General features: G+C 62.9%; 2 protein-coding genes across 2 annotated transcripts in view; one reads left to right on the plus strand and one right to left on the minus strand.

Annotated features, from left to right (window-relative positions):
- ASXL1 (ASXL transcriptional regulator 1) overlaps window positions 1-12,470 on the plus strand; it is a 33,172-nt gene extending 20,702 nt beyond the window's left edge. The window contains exons 4-14 of the mRNA XM_038750067.1: window positions 722-982; window positions 1,091-1,184; window positions 1,273-1,389; window positions 1,485-1,648; window positions 1,867-1,963; window positions 4,318-4,423; window positions 4,496-4,895; window positions 11,266-11,476; window positions 11,606-11,892; window positions 11,942-12,193; window positions 12,306-12,470. Of these exons, the coding sequence (XP_038605995.1) occupies window positions 722-982; window positions 1,091-1,184; window positions 1,273-1,389; window positions 1,485-1,648; window positions 1,867-1,963; window positions 4,318-4,423; window positions 4,496-4,895; window positions 11,266-11,476; window positions 11,606-11,892; window positions 11,942-12,193; window positions 12,306-12,470 (2,154 nt within the window). The remainder of the gene's footprint in view (window positions 1-721; window positions 983-1,090; window positions 1,185-1,272; window positions 1,390-1,484; window positions 1,649-1,866; window positions 1,964-4,317; window positions 4,424-4,495; window positions 4,896-11,265; window positions 11,477-11,605; window positions 11,893-11,941; window positions 12,194-12,305) is intronic.
- A 4,080-nt stretch (window positions 12,471-16,550) lies between these two features.
- LOC119931791 (nucleolar protein 4-like) overlaps window positions 16,551-18,668 on the minus strand; it is a 42,031-nt gene continuing 39,913 nt past the window's right edge. The window contains exons 7-8 of the mRNA XM_038750692.1: window positions 17,504-17,687; window positions 16,551-17,133 (exon numbers count right to left, since the gene is read on the minus strand). Coding sequence (XP_038606620.1) covers window positions 16,778-17,133; window positions 17,504-17,687 — 540 coding nt within the window. The 3' untranslated portion in view covers window positions 16,551-16,777. The remainder of the gene's footprint in view (window positions 17,134-17,503; window positions 17,688-18,668) is intronic.

Below are 18,668 nucleotides of genomic sequence, written 5' to 3' on the forward strand. Positions count from 1 at the left end.
GAGCACAGTAGCGAGCGCTTTGGTGGGTTGGATGGACCAGACGCGTTCCGTGCCCTGCACAGAGTAAGCGCCCGCCAAGTACCCCCGGTGGATCGACGGCGGGCCGTCGTCATCATCATCAATCGTATTTATTGAGCGCTTACTGTGTGCAGAGCACTGTACTAAGCGCTTGGGAAGTACAAATTGGCAACATAGAGACAGTCCCTACCCAACAGTGGGCTCACGGTCTAGAAGGGGGAGACAGAGAACAAAACCAAACATACTAACAAAATAAAATAGAATAGGAATAGAATGGAATTGAGGAGAAGCAGCGTGGCTCAGTGGATAAACAGAATAAGAATAGAATAGAGGAGAAGCAGCGTGGCTCAGTGGAAAGAGCCCGGGCTTTGGAGTCAGAGGTCATGGGTTCAAATCCTGGCTCCGCCACTTGTCAGCTGTGTGACTCTGGGCAAGTCACTTAACTTCTCTGGGCCTTAGTTCTCTCATCTGTAAAATGGGGGTTAAGACTGGGAGCCCCCCGGGGGACAACCTGATCACCTTGTGACCTCCCCAGCGCTTAGAACAGTGCTTTGCACATAGTACGCGCTTAATAAATGCCAGTATTATTATTATTATTATTAGAATAGATATGTACAAGTAAAATAAATAGAGTAACAAATATGTACAAACATATATATATATACCGCGGACCGCCGACCCCGCCCGCGCCCCCCACCCGCAGAAGGACGCCCCGCAGTGGTCCCGCCAGGCCTCCGTGCCCGAGGGCGAAGACCCCGCGGACCCCGGGAGCGGCGTGGGCAGCGACGGGGACCCCCTGCAGCGGGGCCGACGCTCCCCGGACGCCACCGGCTCCTCCTCCTCCCCTTCCTTCTCGTCCTCGTCGTCGTCGTCCTCCGCGTCGGCGCTGTCCTGTGCCACCGCCGCCAAGTGCCCCACCGCCCCCGTCTGCGTGGCCCAAGAGCCCTGCGGAGCCGCCTCCCAGGTGGGGGTCCCGCGGGGACGGGGGGTGGGAGAGGGGGGACCCCCCCAACGGGGCCCCGCTCCGCCCTAACCCGGACCCCCTCCCCGTCTCCCCGGCGCCCGGGCGCAGGCCGGCAAGTCGAGGAAGAAGGCGGACGTCATGCTGCCGCGGGTGGTCCTCACCCCCATCAAGGTCAACGGGGCCCGCCTGGACCCCCCCTCAGGTGCGTGTGCCCCCCGAGGCGGCGGGGAGGGGTCCCCCGCGTCCCCCCCAACCTCCAGTCCTTGACCGCGGGTCCCCGGATCCCGCAGGGTTCTCCGGACAAGCCGCCGACGGCGGCGGCGGCGGCGGCTCGGCCCCGCGCGGCCGCCCGGAGCCGGGCCGGGACCCCCCGCAGCTCCTCCGCGCCCTCCGCAAGACGGCCACGGGTGAGCGACCGCCGTCCCCCCGGGGGGTTGGGGGGGCCCGGGGAGACCCCGGGGGGCGGCCTCCCCCTCACGGCCCCCTCCCCGGCCGCCCGCAGGACCCCTGAAGCGCGGCCGCGGGGAGGAGATCGACTTCGAGACGCCGGGCTCCATCCTGGTGAACACCAACCTGCGGGCGCTCATCAACTCCCGCACCTTCGGCGCGCTGCCGCCCCACTGCCAACAGCGTCTCCTCGCCCTCCTGCCCGAGGTGGACAGGCAGGTACAGGCCAGGCGGACCCCCCCCCCCCCCCCCCCCGGCCCCCCCCCAAACGCCTCAGTTTCCCCATCACCTCCCGGGCGGCCGGCCCTGTCCTCCCTCCGGGTGCCCCCCATCTGTCCGACGGCTTCCCCTCCCGTCTCGTGCCCACCCGAGGGGCCGGGGCGGGGGGCCCGGTGGTGGCGCGGCCCCCCCGGTGACGCGGCCCGGCCCCCCCTCAGGTGGGGACGGACGGGCAGGCGCATCTGAGCAGCAGCGCGCTCAACAACGAGTTCTTCACGCACGCCGCCCAGAGCTGGCAAGAACGCCTGGCTGACGGTAGGGACTCTCGGGGGGCGGCCAGGGCGGGCGGGACCCCCAGGCCCCTTCATTCATTCACTCATTCATTCATTCAATCGTATTTATTGAGCGCTCACTGCGTGCAGAGCACCGGGCTAAGCGCTTATAGAGACGGTCCCTACCCAACAGCGGGCTCGCAGTCTAGAAGGGGAAGGAGCCAGACCGTATGCCCAGAGTCGGTGCCCGAGGGACGCCGGGCATCTTTGGCAGAGAGGGCACTTCCTGTGCGCGAAGCACTGGGCCGAGCGCTCGGGAGCGTCCGATACGGCCGAGTCCGTGGGCACGGTGCCCGCCGGCGGTCTACAGGGCGATGGGCGGTGTTGGGCGGGCGCTCATCCCGGCCCCGGCGAGCCGCCGGCCTCTCAGTCCCTCGGTGGCGTTTACTCGTGGCTCAGTGGAAAATCAATCAATCCATCCATCAATCAATCGTATTTATTGAGCGCTTACTGTGTGCAGAGCACTGGACTAAGCGCTTGGGAAGTCCAAGTTGGCAACATCTAGAAGCGGTCCCTACCCTACAGTGGGCTCACAGTCTAAAAGGGGGAGGTGGAGAACAAAACCAAACATACTAACAAAATAAAATAAATAGAATGGATATGTACAGGTAAAATAAATAAATAAATAGAGTGATAAATGTGTACGGGAGGCAGACAACAAAACCAAACATACTAACAAAATAAACTAAATAGAATAGATATGTACAGGTAAAATAAATAAATAAATAAATAGAGTGGTAAATGTGTACGGGAGACACAACAAAACCAAACATGCTAACAAAATGAAATAAATAGAATGGATATGTACAGGTAAAATAAATAAATAAATGGAGTAATAAATGTGTACAAACATATATACATCTATACAGGTGCTGTGGGGAAGGGAAGGAGGTAAGATGGGGGGATGGAGAGGGGGGCGAGGGGCTTTGGAGTCAGAGGTCATGGGTTCAAATCCCGGGTCCGCCACTTGTCAGCTGGGTGACTTTGGGCATGTCATTTTCAATCAATTAATCGTATTTATTGAGCGCTTACTGTGCGCAGAGCACTGGACTAAGCACTTGGGAAGTCCAAGTTGGCAACATGTAGAGACAGTCCCTACCCAACAGTGGGCTCACAGTCTAAAAGGGGGAGACAGAGAACAAAACCAAACATACTAACAAAATAAAATAAATAGAATAGATATGTACAGGTAAAGTAAATAAATAGAGTAGTAAATGTGTTCGGGAGGCAGACAACAAAACCAAACATATTAACAAAATAAAATAAATAGAATAGATATGTACAGGTAAAATAAATAAATAAATAGAGTAATAAATGTGTACAAACATCTATCCATATATACAGGTGCTGTGGGGAAGGGAAGGAGGTAAGATGGAGGGATGGAGAGGGGGACGAGGGGCTTTGGAGTCAGAGGTCATGGGTTCAAATCCCGGCTCTGCCACTTGTCAGCTGGGTGACTTTGGGCAAGTCACTTCCAATCAATCAGTCAATCAGTCGTATTTACTGAGCGCTTACTGTGTGCAGAGCACTGGACTAAGCGCTTGGGAAGTACAAGTTGGCAACATATATCCATCCCCCCCATCTTACCTCCTCCCCTTTCCCACAGCACCTGTATATATGTATATATGTCTGTACATATTTATTACTCTATTTTACTTGTACATATCTATTTTATTTATTTTATTTTGTTAGTACGTTTGGTTTTGTCCTCTGTCTCCCCCTTCTAGCCTGTGATCCCACTGTTGGGTAGGGACCGTCTCTAGATGTTGCCAACTTGGACTTCCCAAGCGCTTAGTCCAGTGCTCTGCCCACAGTAAGCGCTCAATAAATACGATTGATTGATTGATTGATATAGAGACGGTCCCTACCCAACACCGGGCTCACAGCCTAAAAGGGGGAGACTTCACTTCTCTATGCCTCAGTTCCCTCATCGGTAAAATGGGGGTGAAGATGGTGAGCCCCATGTGGGACAACCCGATCAACGCGTATCCGCCCCAGCGCTTAGAGCAGTGCTTTGCACGTAGTAAGCGCTTAATAAGTGCCAATTAAAAAAAAAAAATACTGGGGATTGGGGCCAGAAAGGTGGGAGGGGGGCCGGGTGCTTAATAAACGCCGTCGTTGTGGTTGTTATTTGCTGAGCGCTGCCCCGCCCGCGAGGAACCGACAGTCTCTCCATCCCTCAGCGGTATCCACCGTGCGCGGCGCGCTGTCCCGAGCGGCCGGGAGAGCCCAGGAGGGACGGCGGAGGCGTCCCCCGGGGGTCGGGGGGTGGCGGCCGGGGGGCTCCCCCAGCCCGGTGAGCGGGGCCCGGCCCGTCCGTGTCCCCCGCCCCCGCAGGGGAGTTCACGCCCGAGATGCAGGCCCGCCTCCGCCAGGAGCTGGAGAAGGAGAAGCGCGTGGAGCTGTGGAAGCGGAGGTTCTTCGAGGACTTCTACGGCCAGAGGTGAGCAAGCGGGGCGGCGGGCGGGGGGCCGGGCGGGGGCCGGAGCTGACCCGCGGCCGCCTCCCGTCGCAGGTCGGGGCTGAGCCGGGAAGAGGCCCTGCAGGAAGGCCGCGGCCCCCCGTCCCGCCCCGCCCCGCGCCCCAGGGACGGACACCCCAGGCGCCAACGCCGGGCCGGCCTCCGCTGCTGCCCCCGAGGAGACCCCCGGCCCGCCCCGGGGGGACCGCCCCGGGACCGCGACGACGACGGCGACGGCGACGACGGCGGGAGGATCCCCGGCCTGCCCGAGGAGCGTCCGGCCCGGCCGCCCCAGGACCAGAAGAGGAAGCGCTTCCAGCCGGCCCCCGCCCCCGCCCCCACCGACAAGAGGCCCCGGCTGGAGGAGCGTCAGTCCTTTCGTGACACAACTGAAAGTGCTCGTGCCGAGAAGCCCCAGCCCTCGAAAGAGGAGCCCAAGGTCCCGCCCATCCGGGTACGTCACCCCGCTCCGGGAGCCGGGGGGCCGGTCGGCGCTCACCACGTGCCAAGCACTGTCCTGAGCGCTGGGGGAGAGAGAAGGCCGTCAGGTTGTCCCCCGGGGGGCTCGCAGGCCTCGGCCCCGTCTGACAGGTGAGGGCACCGAGGCACGGCGAAGCGGAGCGGCCCGCCCGCGAGGGCGTTGGCGGCGCCCGGCCCGGCGGCGTGTACCCAGCGCCCGGGGAGGTGCGCGGCGATCGTCCGGTCGGACCCGGTCCCCGTCCCACGCGGGGCGCCCGGGCCGCGGCGGCGGGAGAAGCGGAGTAGGACGAGGACGGCGTTAGGCGCTTACTACGTGTCGAGCACCGGGGAGGTCCCGGGTCCTCGCCCCCCGCGGGGCTTCCGCTCTAAGGAGGGGAAACGGGTCGAGGGGGACGGGGCGGTCTTCGTCAAGCGGCCGAGCGCCGGGAGGACGGACGGAAGGGCCGAAAGCAGTAGGGAGGGCGGGGGCCGTCACGTCCCCCTTTTACGGTGGAGGAAACTGAGGCCCGGCTAGGCGAATCGGCTGCCAAGGTGTCGCGGCGGGCAGCCGGCGGGGCCGGGAATCGGTCCGTGGGATTTACCGAGCGCTTCCCACGGGCGGAGCGCTCGGGGGAATCTAGCGCAACGGAGCCGGAGGCCACGTTCGCTCCCCGCGAGGAGATGAACGACCCTCTGTCCACCAAGGGTGTTTCTCGAGCGTGCAGAGCACTGGACTGAGCGCCCCGGGGGAACCTAACGGAACGGAGTCGGGAGACAGGCGTTCCCTGCCCACGACGGACTCGCGGTCTGTCGTTCCTTCGGTTGTATTTATCCAGTGCAGAGCACTGGACTAAGCGCTCGGGAGAGGACAGCACGACGGTAAAAGAGACCCGTCCCCTGCCCGCAGGGAGCCGACGGGCTGGAGCGGGGGAGACGGACAGGAGGAGAAAGAAAGGAAATGTGGGACGTGGACGGGAGCGGTGCCGAGCTGGGACGGGGGAGGAAGGAAGGGAGCGAGTCGGGGGCGACGCGGAAGGGAGCGGGAGAAGAGGAAAGGAGGGCGCAGTCGGGGAAGGCCTCTCGGAGGAGGAGGAGGAGGAGGAGACGCGCCTTGGATAAGGCAGGGACTGTCTCTAGATGTTGCCAACTTGGACTTCCCAAGCGCTTAGTCCAGTGCTCTGCACACAGTAAGCGCTCAATAAATACGATTGATTGATTGATTGGAGGGAGAGCGACGGTCTGGGGGACGCGAGGCGGGAGGGACGGGGGCGAGGGGTCGGCGGCCAGAGGGACGAGGCGGAGGCCCCGGGAGGAGGTTGGCGTGAGAGGAGCGGAGTGCGCGGGCCGGGCTGCGGTAGACGACCAGCAAGGTGAGGTCCGAGGGGGAGAGGAGATGGACGGCTCTAAAGCCAGCGGTGACGGTTTCTGTTGGCCGCGGAGGTGGACGGGCGACCCCCGGACGGTCCCGAGGAGCGGGGAGACGCGGCCCCAACGTTTCCGTAGAACGACGGCGCGGGCAGCGGAGAGACGGGAGGGCGGCGAGGAGGCCGAGGCGGTCATCCAGGAGGGAGAGGAGGAGGAGTGAGATCGGATTAACGGGGGAGCGGTTTAGAGGGAGAGGAGAGGGCGGATTTCAGCCAAGCGGTGAAGGCGGGACCGACGGGATGGAGTGACGGATAAGCGCTTAGTACAGTGCCCTGCACACAGTAAGCGCTCAATAAATACGATTGATGATGACGACTCTGGCGGCGGAACGAGAGCGAGGAGCCGGGGAGAAGGCCGAGGGCCCGGCCTCCTGAGACGGGAAGGACGGAGGGGCCGTCTGCGGCGACGGGACGGTCCGGGGAAGGACGGGGTTTGGGCGGGGTGACGGGGAGCTCCGTTTTGGACGTGTGAAGTGTGAGGTGACCGGAGGACGCCCAAGGAGCGATGCGAGCCGGCAGAGAGGGAGACGGAGCGGGGCCGGAGATGGAGATCTGGGAATCAATCAATCAATCAATCGTATTTATTGAGCGCTTACTGTGTGCAGAGCACTGGACTAAGCGCTTGGGAAGTCCAAGTTGGCAACATATAGAGACGGTCCCTACCCAACAGTGGGCTCATGTCCACTTAGAGGCGGTGGTTGAAGCCGTGGGAGCGAACGATTTCTCCAAGGGAGTGGGTGTAGACGGAGAAGAGAAAGGGACCCGACCGAACCTCGAGGGACCCCCCACAGTGGGGGGGCAGAGGAGGAGCCCCCGAAAGAGACGGAGAACCAGCGGCCGGAGAGATGGGGGAGGACCACTCATTCATTCATTCACTCAGTCGTATTTATTGAGCGCTTACCGTGTGCAGAGCACTGGACTAAGCACTTGGGAAGTCTAAGTCGGCAACTTCTAGAGACGGCCCCTACCCGACAGCGGGCTCACAGTTGAGAAGGGGGAGACAGACAACAAAACCAAACATGTAGACGGGTGTCAAAATGGAACAAATAGAATTAAAGCTAGATGCACATTATTAACAAAGCAGAATAGTAAATATGTACAAATGGAGTGATAAATCAGTACAAACATATATCCAGGTGCTGTGGGGAGGGGATGGAGGAGAGGAAAAGGGGGGCTCAGTGTGGGAAGGCCTCCTGGAGGAGGTGAGCTCTCAGTAGGGCTTTGAAGGGAGGAAGAGGGATAGTTTGGAGGATGTGCGGAGGGAGGGAATTCCGGGCCAGGGGGAGGACGGGGGCCGGGAGTCGATGGCGGGATGGGCGAGAAGGAGGCCCGGGGAGGAGGGGAGCGGCAGAGGAGCAGAGGGTGCGGGCTGGGCTGGAGAAGGAGAGAAGGGAGGTGAGGTAGGAGGGGGCCAGGGGATGGATGGACAGCCTGGAAGCCCAGGGGGAGGAGTTTTTGCCTGATGCGTAAGTTGACAGGTAGCCACTGGAGATTTTTGAGGAGGGGAGTAACATGCCCAGAGTGTTTCTGCACAAAGATGATCCGGGCAGCAGCGTGAAGTATAGTCCGAAGCGGCGAGAGGCAGGAGGACGGGAGATCAGAGAGGCGGCCGATGCAGTCATCCAGTCGCCATAGGTTGAGAGATTGAACCGGCAGGGTAGCGGTTTGGATGGAGAGGAAAGGGCGGATCTTGGCGATGTCGCGGAGGTGAGACCGGCAGGTTTCGGGGACGGATCGGATGTGAGGAGTGAACGAGAGAGCGGAGTAGAGGACGACACCGAGGTTGTGGGCTCGTGAGATGGGAAGGATCGTAGTGACAGGAAAGTCAGGGAGAGGGCAGGGTTTGGGAGGGAAGATAAGGAGTTCAGTCCTGGCCATGTTGAGTTCTAGATGGCGGGCAGGCATCCAGATGGAGATGTCCTGAAGGCGGGAGGAGATGTGAGCCTGGAGAGAGCAGGGCCGGTGATGTAGATTTGGGTGTCATCAGCGTAGAGATAATAGTTGAAGCCGTGGGAGCGAATGAGGTCACCGAGGGAGTGAGTGTAGATCGAGAGCAGAAGGGGACCGAGAACTGAACCTTGGGGACCCCGACGGTAAGGGGGTGGGAGGGGGAGGAGGAGCCCTTAAAAGAGACTGAGAATGAACGACCGGAGAGATAAGAGGAGAACTGGGAGAGGACGGAGTCCGTGAAGCCAAGGTCGGATAGTGTGATGAGGAGAAGGGGGTGGGCCACAGTGTCGAAGGCAGCCGAGAGGTCGAAGAGGATCAGGATGGAGTAGGAACCGTTGGATTTGGCAAGCAGGAGGTCATCGGTGACCTTTGAGAGGGCAGTTTCAGTGGAGTGTAGGGGATGGAAGCCGGATCGGAGGGGGTTAGGAGAGGGTTGGTGTTGAGGAATTGGAGGCAGCGAGTGTAGACGACTCATTCAAGGAGTTTGGAAAGGAAGGGTAGGAGGGAGGTAGGGCGATAACTAGAAGGGGAGGTGGGGTCAAGAGAGGGTTTTTTTTAGGCTGGGGGAGATGTGGACACGTTTGAAGGCAGAGGGGAAGGAACCAGCGGAGAGTGAGCCGTTGAAGATGGAATTTGAGGAGGGAAGGGGCGAGAGATTTCATAAGATGAGAGGGAACGGGGTCGGAAGCACACGTGGCCGGAGTAGCACTTGAGAGGAGGGAGGAGAGCTCCTCTGAGGATACTGCTGGGAAGGATGGGAGAGTAGTGGAGAGGGTCGAGAGCAGATGGGGAGGAATGACTGGGGAGCTCAGACCTGATGGAGATCATTTTCCTAATGAAGTAGGAGGACAGATCGTCGGGGGTGAGGGATGGAAGATGGGGAGGAATAGGGGGCCTGAGAAGGGAGTTAAATGCCCAGGGGAGGGTGGCGTCTGCAAAGCCGAGGTGGGCTGATGTTTCCAGGAGAAGGGGGCGGCCCGCGGGGTCATCATCATCATCAATCGTATTTATTGAGCGCTTACTATGTGCAGAGCACTGTACTAAGCGCTTGGGAAGTACAAATTGGCAACATATAGAGACGGTCCCTACCCAACAGCGGGCTCACAGTCTAAAAGCTGAGAGGTGGAGGAGAGGCTGTTAGTTTGGGCGAGGAGGAGGAGGTCCTCATTCATTCAGTCAGTCGTATTTATTGAGCGCATACTGTGTGCAGAGCACTGTACTAAGCGCTTGGGAAGGACAAGAGGGCGGTTTCTGTGGAGCCGAGGGGACGGAAGCCAGACGGGAAGGGGTTGAGGAGAGAATCGGAGGAGAGGAAGGGTCGGAAGGGGGTCGTCCAGGGAGGCTATTTTTCAGGTGGGGGAGACGCCGTCGGGGAGCCAGCGGGTGAAGGTGGCGGTTGGAGAGGGAAGATGGGAGGGGTTTGGATACGGTGCCGAGGAAAGGGGTCCGATGAGCAGGTGGAGGGCGTGGATGTTGAGAGGAGGCGGGAGATGCCGCCGGGAAGAAGGGGGCACGGGGGCGACTTTAGGGAGATGACCCCCGATAGCGTCGGCTTTCCCGATAGAGCAGGCGGCCGCGTCACCCGGGGTGACAGATGGGACGGGCGAGGGAACGGAGGGCGTCCGAGAACCAGGCGTCCGAGACCCCCGGCGAGGGCGACGGGCACCGACGCCGAAATGGGCAGAGAAACGGTTCGGCCGGGCAGAGGAGAGGGGCCGGGACCGAGTCAAGGTGGATGGGTTGGGCCTGATCTCCACCGGCGGCGCTCCGCGGCACGGGGGCGGAGGGGGAGGAGGGCGGCACGGCAGATGCGGGGCCGTGGCTTTAATGATAATAGTAATTGTGGTATTTAAGCACTTGTGATAATTATAATAATGATGATGGCATTTGTTAAGCGCTTACTGTGTGCAAAGCACTGTTCTAAGCGCCGAAGAGGATACAAGGTGATCTGTGTCCCCCGGGGGGCTCACAGTCTTCATCCCCATTCGGCAGATGAGATCACTGACGCCCGGAGAAGTGATTTGTTAAGCGCTTACTATGTGCAAAGCACTGTTCTAAGCGCCGAAGAGGATACAAGGTGATCTGTGTCCCCCGGGGGGCTCACAGTCTTCATCCCCATTTGACAGATGAGATCACTGATGCCCGGAGAAGTGAAGTGACTTGCCCAAAGTCACCCAGCTGACACTGGGCGGAGGCGGGATTTGAACCCACAACCTCTGACTCCAGAGCCCGGGCTCTTTCCACTGAGCCACGCTGCTTCTCTGCGCCAATTTAAGCACTTACTATGTGCCAAGCGCTTCACTGCTATGAGATGGACGGAGGGACGGGAGCGAGCGAGTGGAAGTCGAGGAGGGGGAGCGTCTGTTTGGTCCCCGACGGAGCCTCGTTGGGGTCGATGAGCAGTGATTTGCACATAGTAAGCGCCTAACAAATGCCATCATCATCATCGTCGTGAGAAGATCGGATGGGGTCCGCAGACAGGAGGTCTCCGTCGGGGGACGGGACAGATTTAGGGGGGACGGGTCACCCCCGGAGGGTCTCGAGGGGTGGGGTGATGTCTTGGACGTGTTTGTAGAGAAACAAAGTGGGCAGCCCGGACCGCGGAGGGGAGAGACGGGAGGCTGAAACCACCATCGAGGCGGGAGAGGAGAAGAGCCGGGGTTAACGCGGGAGCGGTCCGGATGGACGGGAGAAGGGGCGGGTTTTAGGGGATGATAATAATAATAATAATAATGATGATGGTGTTTATTAAGCGCTCACTATGTGCAAAGCACTGTTCTTGAGCGCTTCCTGGGTGCGGAGCGTGGACTGAGCGTCTGGGAGAGTTGTGGACGTGTTCCTTGACCACGAGGAACTGACCGTCTTGGTGGGGGGGGGGTGGTGAATGAAACTGGTGGGGGTCGTGGGTTGGGGGGCTTTCCCCCCCAGGATGGAGCAGCTCTTAACCCCTTCGCCCCTCCCTCCCCCCCGGCCCCTCTGTCGTCCCTGCAGATTCAACTTTCGCGCATCAAACCGCCGTGGGTGGTTAAAGGTCAGCCCGCTTACCAAGTGTGCCCCCGCATCGTGCCCCCCGAGCCCCCCGGGCCCGAACCCCCCGGGCACCAGGGCGCCGCCGCCGTCGCCGCCGCCCGGACCCTCGCCGACCTCAAGGCCCACGCCCTGCAGGCCCGGGCCCAGCGCGGGGCCGCCCCCGGGCCCCCGGGCCCGCCGGGCTCCCCGGGCCCCCCGGGCGCCCGGCCCGGGGCGGCGGAGCGCGCGGGCCCCAAGCGGGGCGCTCCCAGGTGGGCACTGGCTCTACCGAGAGCACAGCTACTGCCGCCTGCCCCTTTAGCGGGCACGGGGGGCCGCGCCCGGGAGGAGGAGGAGGCCAAGGCGGCTGTGGCGGCGTCCGGAGGGTCCGGCTCCCCGGCCCGGCTCCGGGAGCCCGCCGGGCCCCGCGGCGACTCAGCGGACACGGGCTCGGACGGGGAGGGCCGCCGGGACCCCGGCCCGCGGGTCGCCCGGACGCCCCCCCGCGCCGCCGGAGCCCCCGAGCCGGACGGGGCCACCCGGGACCCTGGCGCCCGGCCCGGCCCGCCGCCGGCCCCCAGAGACTGCGCCCCGCCCCCCGCCCCCATGGTCTTCGGCTGCGGCCGCCCCGCCCTCGCCGCCGCCGCCCCCCACGAAGCCCGCCGTGACGCTGCCGCCGCCGCCGCCGCCGCCGCCGGTCCGGCCCCGAGCGGCCGAGGGCCCCGGCGTCCCGGCCCCCGAGCGGCCCCCCGCCCCGCCGCCTCCCCGCCCGTCGGCCGGCCCGCCCGTGGGGAAGGGGGCCGGGACCCCCCAGCCGCCGCCGCCGCCGCCGCCTCCGCCGCCCGCCCTGGACCTGAAGCAGGTCCTGTACCGCCACCTGTCCCGCCTGCGGCGCGGACCCCCGCCCCCGGCCCGCGGACCCCCGGGCGGCGGGGCGGCGGCGGGCCGGGCCGGGGCCGCGGGGCGGCGGGCCGGGCCGGGCCGGGGGGGCGGCGGTGGCGGCGGCCCTGGCGGCGGCCCAGGTGCTGGCCGGGGGCCGCGGGGGCCGCGGGGGGCTGGGGGAGATGGCCCTGCGCTGCTCGTGCAGCCTCAAAGCCATGACCGTCTGCAAGGGCTGCGGGGCCTTCTGCCACCACGACTGCATCGGCCCCGCCAAGCTCTGCGTCCTCTGCCTCGTCGTCAGATAGGGGCGGCCGCGGGGGCCTGACCACCGCCGCCACCACCACCACCACGAGGAGGAGGAGGAGGAGGACGCCCGGGGTCCCCGTCGGGGTCACCGGCGTCACCCCCCCCCCCCCCACACACACGCGCGCGGAGGGAGCGGCAGCCCCCTCCGCGGAGGCCCGGCCCGGCCCGGAGTGGCCGGAGCGGCCGGACACGCGCTCGGAGAGCGGGGCCGCCTTTTTCGTATTTCCTATTTTTCTACCGTCGTCTCCCGTCTCCGTTCCCGGTTGGAGAGAAGTGGAGTCGCCGGACCGTCCCCACGGGGCGCCGGGGAGGAGGCCGCGGCCGCGGCACGCGCGGGCGGGCGGCCTTGGGGGTGGAGGGGTGGGCCGGTGGCCCCCTCCCCCTCCCCGCCCCGAAATATATTCTGTATAATCTGCGCGCCTGTGGCCGCCTCCGTCTGTCTGTTCTCCGCCTGGGGAGGGGAGGGGACGGCCTTCCCCGGGGCCTTGTTGTCCTCAGACGGCGCCGGCGGGGGACCCGGCGCCGTCTGTGACTGTGATCCCCCTGTCGGGTAGGGACCGTCTCTATATGTTGCCAATTTGTACTTCCCAAGCGCTTAGTACAGTGCTCTGCACATAGCAAGCGCTCAGTAAATACGATCGATGGTGATGGCGACGGGGCTCTCGGGCTGGACCGCCCAGGGGCAGGCTGGCCGTGGCATCTGCTAAGCACTTACTCTGTGCTAAGCGCCGGGGTGGCTACAAGGTGATGGGGTTGGCCCCCCTGGGGCCCCCGGTCTTCATCCTCATTTCCCAGTTGAGGTCACTGAGGCCCGGAGAAGGGAAGTGACTCGCCCAAAGTCACCCAGCTGACAAGGGGCGGAGGTGGGATTCGAACCCACGGCCTCCGACTCCCCAGCCCGGGCTCTTTCCGCCGAGCCCCGAGCCTTTTGGCTCCCGGGGCGGGTCGGCCGGGCTTTGACAGTCAGCTTTTTGGGCCGGCTCGATGGGAGCTCTGTTGGCGTTTCGCGATGGGTGGTGCCCACCGTGTGGCGGGCACTGTACTGAGCGCCGGGGCAGGGGCGGAGATGCTCCGGTTGGATGCGGTGTAAGGGTGGGGATGGCGGGGTTTGTTATGATGTGCCCACACTGCGCCGGGCCCCGTTCTCAGTGCCGGGGCAGGTTGGGGAGAAAAATAATAATCATGGCATCCGTTAAGCGCTTAGTATGTGTCGGGCTCTGTTCTAAGCGCTGGGGGAGGTACTTGTGGGGCTCCCAGTCTTCGTCCCCATGACTCAGTGGAAAGAGCCTGGGCTTTGGAGTCACAGGTCAAGGGTTCAAATCCCGCCTCCGCCAATGGCCAGCTGTGTGACTTTGGGCAATTCACTTCACTTCTCTGGGCCTCGGTTCCCTCATCTGTAAAATGGGGATGAAGACTGTGAGGCCCCCCATGGGACAACCCGATCACCCCGTAACCTCCCCAGCGCTTAGAACGGCGCTTTGTGCCTAGTAAGCGCTTAATAAATACCATCGTTATTATTATTATTCTCCCCATTTGGCAGAGGAGGGAACTGAGGCCCAGAGGAGCAAAGTGACCGGCCGAATTTAGCAGAGCGGATGAGCGGCGGAGTCGGGGTTAGAACTCGGGTCTTCTGATTCCCGGGCCCGGGCTGTTGTCGCTGTGTTGGGCTGCTTCACCTGATGGTTTGGGGGGCTGTGCCCGTCCTCTCCCCCACTACCCCCTGCGCCGCATGAGGAAACTGAGGCTTGGAGGAGGCCGGGCCTTATGGGGTGATGCCACTGTGCCCGCCGCCTTGGCACAGTCCGGCCCGAAGGGCCCATGGAAGCCCCTTGAGGGGCTGGGGGGTTCGGTGTATGTCTGTGGGAGAGGCGTTCCCCCCCCCCCCCCCCCCCGGGCCCAAGCCCCCCCTCACCCCCGGCCCCACATTGTCACTCGGTTTGCTATTCAGTGTGTGTTTATTAAGTAGACCGGACCCTTACTGATCGCCATAGAACAGACGGACACGCAGAGAGATGGACGGCGGGGGGGGGGGCGGATCGGTACCCCCATAGCCACAGCGGAGGACCGGGGGGCGACAGGATGGGGGTCCGGGGACCGTTTGGGGCCTACGCTAAAGCCGACCCACAAACAGGCCGGCCGGCCCGCCCTGCCAGCTCTGTGCCTCTTTCACAGACATGCACACACACACACACACACACACACACACACACACACACACAGATGGGGGGTGGGGGGGGGGGGGGGCTTTGTCTCCGCCGCTGTCGGAAGCCCCGCTAAAGTTTGCATAGGTGCGGGGCTTCAAAACCAGGATTGGGGGCGAGGAGGGTCTGGTGTGTGTGTGTGTGTGTGTGTGTGTGTGTGGTGTGTGTGTGTCTGTGTGTGACCCCCCCCCAACAAGGCATTTCCTGCGGGGGGGGGGGGGGGGGCGACCCCCTCCCTGCCGCGTTTGTCTGTGGGTCCGGGAGAAGTGGGTGACTGACAGTAATTTGGGGGGGGGGGAATTGTTGCCCCCCATTGCCCCCCCCCCCAGCGGGATGCCCCCTCCCCTCCCCCCGACAGATGGGCCTCTGTGGGGGAGGGGGCCGGGGGGGGGGGCAGATTTTTCCTGTACATGTAAACAGTAGACTTTCACTGAGGCCCCCCCAAAACCGGGAGCAAAAAAGAGGACGGAAAAGTTGGGGGGGAATCGCAACCTTTGCAAGAAGTCTAGGAAGTTTGACCCAAAATGGAGAAAGGCCCCACACCAGGGCCTCCCCCCAGCCGGTTCCCCTGAACCCCCCCCCCCCCCCCCCGAAAAAAAAGTTACCTAAGGCGGCGATTGTCCTGGGCCACTGATTTGTTTTTTTTTCCTCTTTTTCCCTTAAACGTTAAGACTCACAAATGGGGATGGGGTGGAGGGGGTGGTCCGGGGTGACTGTGTCGTCGTCGTCATCACACACAAAACTATTTACAGCGGCTTGGAAAACCGGGGGGTGGTGGGGGTGGGCGGACCCCCCCGGATTTCCAAGAGAGGGACAGAGACAGGGAGAGAAATGGGCAGGAGAGCAGAGACAAGAAATGGGCAGGAGGATGGAGACAGAGATGGGGGGGGGGGGGTTTCCTGGGGATGTCGGGGGTCTCCAGGGTGGGAGGGCAGGTCTTGGGGGGCACAGGCCGGTGGTCCGCCCGCCCCCCTCCCTGAGGACTGGCTGTGGCGTCTACAAGTGCTGGCTTTTTCGGGGGGTAGAAGACCCCCTCTCCCCCGGTCCAGTGTGTGTGTGTTTTGGGGGCGGGGGGGGGGGGAAATCTGGGGGTCCGCAGGCCCGACTGTATGGCTCCAGGATTGGGGGGGGGGGGGATGGGGAGATGATGGGGATCCCCCCCAGGTGCAGCAGCAGGATTTGGGGAAGTGGGGGGGGGGGGGTATTGCACTGAGCAGGGGGGTCCTGGGGTGGGGGTGGGGGGTTCATGCAGGGGGGTCCTGGGGGGGAGTGTCTGTGAGCTGCTGGTTTTTTGGTGATGGAAAAACCCTCCCTCCGCCTCTGCCAAGTCCTTCCTCCAACTGGCCTCCCCTCCTGGGTCGGGGGTCCTGGGTTGGGGAGGGGGGAGACCCAGCAATGTGGAGCGGGAGGCCCGGAGCCCCAAGAGGGTGAGGTAGTACAGAGACTTGGGGGGGGCCGCGGCGGGGGGAGCCCGAACCCCGAACCCCCAGTCTGGCTTTCTCTCTCTCTCTCTGTGCCCCTGCTGGGCTCCCCTGGGAGGAGGGGGCTGCTCAAGCCCCCCATGGTGGGGTGGGGGTGGCGGGGGGGGGGTCTCCCTCCCCTAGCAGCTGGGGGTCGGCGGGAGGGTGGGCCCGGGAGACTGGGCCCTGGATACGAGCTGAGCAGGCTCGGGGGCGGGGGTCTCCCCACATCCTGGAGGGATGGGATTGGGGGGGGCGGGGGTGTGTGACATGGAATGTTACCTCGGAGGAACCAATTCCTTCCCATCGGACAAAACTGGCAGATCTTTACAAAAAAACACACATGCACACGTGGGTGCACACGCGCACATATATATATACACACACACACGCACACACGCACCAAAAAAAGGTCCATTTTCAGAAAAAAATAAATTACGAAAGGAGGAGGAGGAGGAGGAGGAGTGACAGGAGGAGGAGGAGGAAGAAGGTCTTAATAAATACGCAGCTCTGCTTCACCTAAGACGGAAAAGGGAGCGACGGGGCGATGGGGAGGGGGTTTCTAAGGTCGGTCGCGGCCTCTGACCCTTCCTGCCCCCGGCCCAGGGGTCCCCCCAGGGACCCCCCCACCCCGGGGGGGGGCTTTCAGTTCTGCTGCAGGATGAGGTTTTCCAGTTCGTCGGCGGAGCGGAGCAGGAAGGCGGCCGACTCGCGGTAGCCGGCGATGAGCTTGCGCACGGCCCCGATCTCCGTGGGGCTCAGCTGGGCCGTCGTCATCCCCCGGCCCCCGCTCCCGCCGCCCCCGCCGCCCCCGCTCCCACCGTTGTTGTTGTTGTTGTTGTTGTTGGAGGACGACGAGCAGGACGAGGAGGCGGGGGCCGACGAGGACGACGACGACGACGACGAGGAGGACGACGAGGAGGACGAGGAGGAGGCCGGGCCGGAGCCCGAGGTGGCCGTGGCGGCGGCGGCTCCACCTTTCATGCTGAGATCCGTGGGACCTGTGCGGGGGGCGACACGGAGGGCGTGAGGGTCAGAGAGGGCGGTGGGGCCGCGACAACCCGAGGCGGCGGAGCGGTCTCCGGCTCCAAGTGGAATCGATCAATCGTATTGACTGAGCGCTTACTGTGTGCAGAGCACTGGACCGAGCACTTGGGATGTATAGGTTGGCAACATATACAGTCCCTACCCGACTGGGCTCACAGTCTTAAAAGGGGAGACGGAGAACCTTCCCGGGCCCGGGATGCGCCCTCCCCCTGAGGCCCGGGAAGGTCCGTCGACGGATGAGGAAGGCGGGAGAGTCCCTCACCGGGGGCCGCGACGGTAGGGGAGGCCGAAGGTGGGGGCGGCCCGGGGCCCCGGGGGTCTCACCGTTACTGTGGTTGGCGGTCTGGAGGGAGGCGGGGGTCTGCAGTCCGGCCCCCAGGGCCCCGTAGCCCCGGTAGCTGTAATTGAGGGTGCCGTTGACGTAGACGGGGTCCTGGGCGTAGGTGGCGGCGGGCGCGGCGGGGGCGGGCGGGCCCGGGGGCGGCTTGTCCAGGGCGATGGGCTCGTCCTGCGGGCCGTCACACGGGGGGGGGGGGGGGGTCTCAGGCCCGCCCCCGGAGACCACCCCTCCTCCCCCACCGAGGCCTCACCTCCGCTCCCCGCCCCGGTCGCGGCCCGGCCGCTGTCCGGGGCTCCCCCTCGGTCCAGCGCTCTGCCCGCGGGGAGCGCCCCGTAAATAATAATAATAATAATGACGGCATTTGTTAAGCGCTTACTGTGTGCAAAGCACTGTTCTAAGCGCTGGGGGATACAAGGTGATCGGGTTGTCCCACATGGGGCTTACGGTCGATCCTCATTTTACAGATGAGGTAGCTGAGGCCCAGAGAATAATAATAATAATAATAATAATAATAATAATAATAACGATGGTATTTGTTAAGCGCTTCCGATGTGCAAAGCACTGTTCTAAGCGCTGGGGAGGTACAAGGTGATTGGGTTGTCCCACGTGGGGCTTATAGTCAACCCTCATTTTACACATGAGGTAGCTGAGGCCCAGAGAATAATAATAATAATAATAACGATGGCATTTGTTAAGCGCTTACGATGTGCAAAGCACTGTTCTAAGCGCTGGGGAGGTACAAGGTGATCGGGTTGTCCCACGTGGGGCTTACGGTCAACCCTCATTTTACAGATGAGGTAGCTGAGGCCCAGAGAATAATAGTAATAATAATAATGATGGCATTTGTTAAGCGCTTACTGTGTGCAAAGCACTGTTCTAAGCGCTGGGGAGGTACAAGGTGACCCGGTTGTCCCACGTGGGGCTTACAGTCTTAATCCCCATTTTCCAGATGAGGGAACTGAGGCTCAGAGAAGTGAAGCGACTGGCCCAAAGTCACCCACCCAGCTGACAATTGGCGGAGCCGGGATTCGAACCCACGACCTCGGACGCCAAAGCCCGGGCCCTTCCCACTGAGCCACGCTGCTTCTCAGTCGCGTCAGACCGAGTCGCGCTCCGCGGTTCGCCGACCTCCCCGGGCCCGGCCGGGGC

This window comes from Tachyglossus aculeatus, chromosome 8 (genome assembly GCF_015852505.1).
Source record: "Tachyglossus aculeatus isolate mTacAcu1 chromosome 8, mTacAcu1.pri, whole genome shotgun sequence".
Taxonomy (NCBI): Eukaryota; Metazoa; Chordata; class Mammalia; order Monotremata; family Tachyglossidae; genus Tachyglossus; species Tachyglossus aculeatus.